Here is a 5,754-nt window from a genome sequence, read left to right as displayed (position 1 = left end):
ATTCCTGCTCTGGCCAAATTATGCGGCTGTAGCATTTCAATGAATTTGCTGGCGTTTCTGCATTGGACTTACACATCTATTGCAATGGATTTTGGCTTGAGCTCTTCTAGGAAGATGTGTATGATAAGACCAGAATGATGCCTGTGCTATAAGTGCCTTCTATTCCTAGTGAGGGAACCCAGCACCTCATAAGTTACAGTTGCTAAAACACCTGTAATTTCTTTACTTTGATAGTCAAGGTCTGTTTCTAAACCTTGGTGCAGGTCCTGCTTAGGGCTATATGGTCTACACTTCATCTATGTATATATAAATTAATAAATGTGTGTGTGTGAATGCATGTATGTGTGTGTGCTGTCACCAAAAGCAAGATCTTACATTGTCAAGACTTCCCAGGGTTTGGGTGGCTACAGGTAGCAAAAATGCAAACTGCCGTCAGTGCTACATAACCAACTGACCTCTCCACTAGCTCACCACAATGCGTGACATTAATTGAGAACACCTGTTTAAAAATACACCACTGGAAATAATTGAGCTTAAATCCATTGGGCTTATCAAAAACTGATTAAAGGTCTGTAAATACATACATAGACCGATTTCTGATAGCAGAGAGCTCTTAAAACTAGCGGCAAAGGTATAATAAGAACCAATGGTTGGATAGTGAAAACAGAAAATACAAACCAGAAGCAAGGTGCAATATTTTTACAATGAGGCTTGGTTTAGCAGCCCATTTTCCCAATGGGGGTGATGCGTTCATCGCTTACAACCTTCAAATAAAGATGAATGTCTTCCTTGCAGGCCTTGTGGTTCAATCACAAATGGTTGAGCTTGATGCAGGAATTGTGGGGGAGGAATTTCTCTGGCCTGGGTTATAAAGGAAGTCGGACTAGAGGGTCACATGGCCTTAGACCCAAATGTCTAAATCCCATAATAGGATTCAAGTAAAAATGAAATTGCATGAAAAGCAGAAGAAAAAAACCCAACAAAGTCCTGTCTTATAAAGTATTCCCAGAAGTAACAAGACTTTCAAAAGTGACTCATAAGTGCAGCTGCCTTCATAAGGTCTTCAAAATAAGATGTCTTAGAAGAGCAGAACAGCCACCCTCTGAAAATAAGACTTCTGTTTATATATAAAAGGGCTCCTTTAAATTTGAGGCACCAGTGCCCTAGTCCCTATGGAAAATATTAACCTATACCTCTTTTCTCTAGCAGATTATGGAATGGGTAGGTCCCCTAAGCTTACCAAGCTCTGTAAATTGCTTTCTAGTAAAAGACTTTGCTGCTTTGCAAGCAGACAATGAAGAGGGGAATCTTACAGAGACTGAAGGGAACCCTCAGGCTTGGACTATTCCCTGCAAATACAGAATGCAGGCACATTTAAAAGCATCTACTTTTGGAAACAGGAGGGGAAAAAAACCCCAAAGAAATGAAATTCAAATGTTGCCCTTAAATACAACATTAAATTGCAGGTGCCTTAAGCAGTCACTTAGTTTGATGTATATATTTGTTCTCCTTCTTTGTGGTTAACAACTGTTTTTCAGATAACAGCCTGAAGTGCATTAGGAATAGCTGCTGTAATGTGGGTTTAATTATTTTTATGGCCTGTGCTTATTTGCTAGATTTATGAACGGATTTTATTTGGGGGGGGGGCTGTGCATAAGATGAAGAGGAAATCAGTAGCCCTAGTGAAAGGGAGAAAATGGTGAAGATTTCTTGTGTAGGTTTGCTTTTGTCTCCACACACAAGCTGTGAAGCTTTAATTCTGTTAGCATACTTAAAGTAGTGCTACCCCTCCAGCCTGGATGCACTTACTACTGTTATAGCTTGTTCCCTCATATATGCGCCTGGAAACATTACAGTCTAGTTGGACCAGAAGGCATATATGTTTTTCTTTTTTTCTGCATTTATACAGCAGCTAGCACAGCGTCACCCTAGTCCACGACTGGGTTTCTTCAGTGCTAGTGCTGTGCAAATATCAGGAATAACGCCCTACTGATATAATTATATTTGCCCTTTAGGGTTTCTATCTGTATAGCTACAGGGGGGAACATTAACCCCCTTACCAGAATAGATGCATCTTACACAGACAATGTACTGTCTGAGCTTATTCACCAGGCAAGATTTTTCCCTCATTAGTTATGTAACTTTGCACCATGCATCTCCTCATAGCAGCCGAAGTGGGTGTCATTGTCTGGCCTGAACCAGGGGGAAAGGGGTAAAGAGTCACTTTCTCACTCTAAAGGAAAGGTTGCTACCACCTTTGCAATCGAGTAGCAAGGTGGTGCTTTCAAAATGCAGGTGAGAACAAAATCGAAGAGGACGCATGTCATATTCCCTTATAAGACTTCATGCTGTGAGTACGAGTTGGGCCTTAATTCCTTGTTCTAAAGAGCTTACCCCCAACATTGACAGCTTTCATTTCCCAGAAGGGGACCGTGTTTCTGTAGTCCACAGTAGCAGCTGTGTGAATAACCACATGGACTCCCTGCATGGCAGCAAGGAGCAGCTTGTAGTCTCGGATGTCTCCTTTCATCACTGTTACATGTGTGGTAGCTGGAAAAAATGTTTAACCCCAGATGTAGAAATAATCATACAAAATACATAAGCAGCATATCAGGCTTCCTGCAGCATGAGGCTCATGCTTGTAAAAGCCCTGTTCTGCCTGAGACAAATTCAAACCAATTTGATTTGCTACCACTCCACTACAATGTTTACATCAGGGAAGAATATGACCCTGTATCTCTTATATTCGGTAGGCCAGTTACCCAGTTGGTTTAGATCAGCATTGTTGCACGCTGTTTTGCACCAGCTGTGGATCAAGGTAAGTGTATCTGTCACTATAAATGTCTAGCAATTCTACACAGAACAGTACTAAATGAGTGCTGTAGTCAACAGGGTCACAGAGATGTGACTGAGCAGAAAACTTGGCCAGAGAAGTGTAAGGCACTAAAATATCAGTGATCAGGCAAGCAGAAAATCCCGAGTAGACTATCCCCAAGACTTGAAGTCCATAGAAGACAGGAGGAATGAAACCAGGAGAGTTTATCTAGAAATAAACCAGGAATCTATAGAAATAAAAACTTATGGAATAAAATGCAGAGCAGGAGATTTGTTTTAAAATATTATAGGAAAGTTCTCCTCTTTTATTACTTCCAAGAGATTTCTTCCATAAGGCTCTGTCCTCCAGCTTGTCTGTCTTACGTAGGTTCCTCACTTGTGGATGGGAGCCCCTGCAGGGGATTCCTGTGGCACGCATCTGCAAGTGAGGGACCCCCATGATGGATCAGTGCCTGAGTAATGATAGCCAAGCTGGGCCTTTTCTTCTCTCTCTCAACCTCCCTGCCTCCTAAAATGAGAGGGAGTCTATTATATTGCACCAGTGAAGGGTTCTTCTTTTTCTCCATTTAAAGTTTGCAGTCTTTGGCTTTCCTAAAACCCCAACCCCTCGCCCATGTACATTCTCTCTCTTTATTACATTTACCTTCAGATGTTTGCATTAGCAAGTGATGTAGAGGGACCAACATGATTTGACACTAATGGTGCAATCCTGAAGGGTGTGAAACACCTACATCTCCATTGACGTCATTGGAAATGCTGGGTGCTCAACACCAAAATAATGAAACAACTATGCGCTGGACAGTCTGGGCTGTTGCACCTTATTTTTCTTATTCCCCTCTGACCCCCCGCAAGAATTGCTTCTAAAGATATAATTTCGCTTTTTCAGCCAGACTCTGCCACACAATAAAGCAATCACATCAGCCTTGTTACTAACGGCTTTACATTCCTATATCCACGCCTTAAATGGCGATTCACTGATTTGTATTGTATATCTAAGCTGTTGGGTAACATGAGGTTTAGGGGGGTTGGGAGGTTTGAATTTTTTTGGTTTACTACCATGTCTTCCATCGGTGACTTAGCCCACGGGGCAGATTTAACCAATTAGCAAAATTTCCTATCTGGTGACTGAGTTCTCAGTCAGGAGGCAGCATCTGTGGAATAACTTAAGTTGGACGCTATGCTAATTTCCCCCATCTTGTCGCTCTTCTTTGTACAAGCTACTGTGTTCAGGTTCCTCCTCTGTGTCCATCATTATGGGATCTCTGTCATAAATGGAAAGAGAACTTCCCTGACTGCGAGTAGTTATTTCTCATACATTACACTTCCATACCTGTAGTGAATTTCTTCACTTCCTCGTTGGCTGCCACATCAAAGACTCTGACTTCACTGACATAGTCCTGCTTGGACAGCAGCTCCACAATGTGCTCACCAATGAAACCACATCCTCCTGTCACCAGGTAGACCTGAGCTTCATCCATCTTGAAGAATTGAGTGGTTGCAGTAGAAAGGAAAAGAGAACGTGAGCCTGCCTGCTGCCAGTCAAATGCTAGTAGTTTCTTCTTAGCTAGTTAACCGAGAGACCAAAGTCTAACTTTCATCATCTAGTGTTTATGAAGTTAATGTTCAGCCAGACAGTGAAGTATAAATGGAGCCCTCGGTCATAGCAGCACCATTACATAAGATTTCTTATAGACCTTGCAGTACACTGTCAAGTATGGCCTATCACTAGAAGTAGCAGCACTGCAAGTTTGAAGCTATGCCTCCTGCTTCTCAGCAAAGATGAGCCAAGAGGACATACATGGACCCAGAGGAAGCAAATAAGCCAGAAGGTGTTTGCTCCAGTAAGAGGGATTCTGTCCTGGAATAGACAGTGCCTTGGGTTCTCTTTAATGGGATGGAAGCTCCTGCAGAGCTATTTATCAGGAAAAGCACTGGAGAGCAGGCTGAGTAGTAATTAGGATCTTTTACTAAGACGCTGGAAGCATCAATTTAATGTCCCTCTGGTTAAGGAGGTCCTAGAACCTGGGTCTCCTCCTTCTTAGGCAGGTAACTTACCTTAACTACTAGGCTAACACATGGGACAGTCCTACTGTACCTCCAACTTACTCCTGAACAGTGCATGCACAGGGTGCTCTTACTTTGCAACAGATGGAAAAGAACCCCAAACTCTGTCAAGTGGTGCCAAGGACTTGCAGATGGAAAAGAACCCCAAACTCTGTCAAGTGGAACCAAGGACTTGCCCCTGCCACTTAGGCATGTGAAGGATGAAATCAGATTTTGCTCTTAGTCTGTGTCCACTTTACTTCCATCTGTGAAACCGGGATGAGTAGAACTTTCCTGCCTCACATAGATTTCATAGATTTCACAGACTTCATAGACATTCGGGCTGGAAGGGACCTTGGAAGATTATTGAGTCCAGCCCCCTGCCCAAAGGGCAGGAAGTCAGCTGGGGTCATAGGATCCCAGCAAGATAAGCATCCAAATTTCTCTTGAAGGTGTTCAATGTAGGTGCATGAATCACCTCCGATGGCAGGCTATTCCAGACCTTGGGGACTCAGACAGTGAAGAAATTCTTCCTTATGTCCAGCCTGAAACAGTCTTGCTGGAGTTTATAACCGTTCAACCTTGTCATCCCTTGGGGCACTCTGGTGAACAAACGTTCCCCCAGATCCTGGTGAACACCCCTGATAAACTTATAGGTGGCCATCAGGTCACCCCTGAGCCTGCGCTTTTCCAGGCTAAAGAGTCCCATAGCTCTCAGCCTGTCGCCGTAAGGTCTGTTTTCTTGACCTCTGATCATGCGTGTGGCTCTTCTCTGGACTCTCTCAAGCTTCTCCACATCCTTTTTGAATTGAGGAGCCCAAAACTGGACGCAGTACTCCAGCTGCGGCCTCACCAAATACAAGGGGAGAATGATGT

At 43.2% G+C, this 5,754-nt stretch overlaps 1 protein-coding gene across 1 annotated transcript in view; it reads right to left on the bottom strand.

The window, feature by feature from the left end:
• Window positions 1–4,386, bottom strand: part of LOC106722879 (3 beta-hydroxysteroid dehydrogenase type 7-like) — a 14,592-nt gene extending 10,206 nt beyond the window's left edge. The window contains exons 1-2 of the mRNA XM_014525513.2: window positions 4,166–4,386; window positions 2,395–2,550 (exon numbers count right to left, since the gene is read on the bottom strand). Of these exons, the coding sequence (XP_014380999.1) occupies window positions 2,395–2,550; window positions 4,166–4,313 (304 nt within the window). The 5' untranslated portion in view covers window positions 4,314–4,386. The remainder of the gene's footprint in view (window positions 1–2,394; window positions 2,551–4,165) is intronic.
• Between the last annotated feature and the right edge of the window lie 1,368 nt (window positions 4,387–5,754).

Source organism: Alligator sinensis, unplaced genomic scaffold (assembly GCF_000455745.1).
Source record: "Alligator sinensis unplaced genomic scaffold, ASM45574v1 scaffold689_1, whole genome shotgun sequence".
Lineage (NCBI taxonomy): Eukaryota > Metazoa > Chordata > Crocodylia > Alligatoridae > Alligator > Alligator sinensis.
This window is presented reverse-complemented; position numbering and strand designations above follow the sequence as displayed.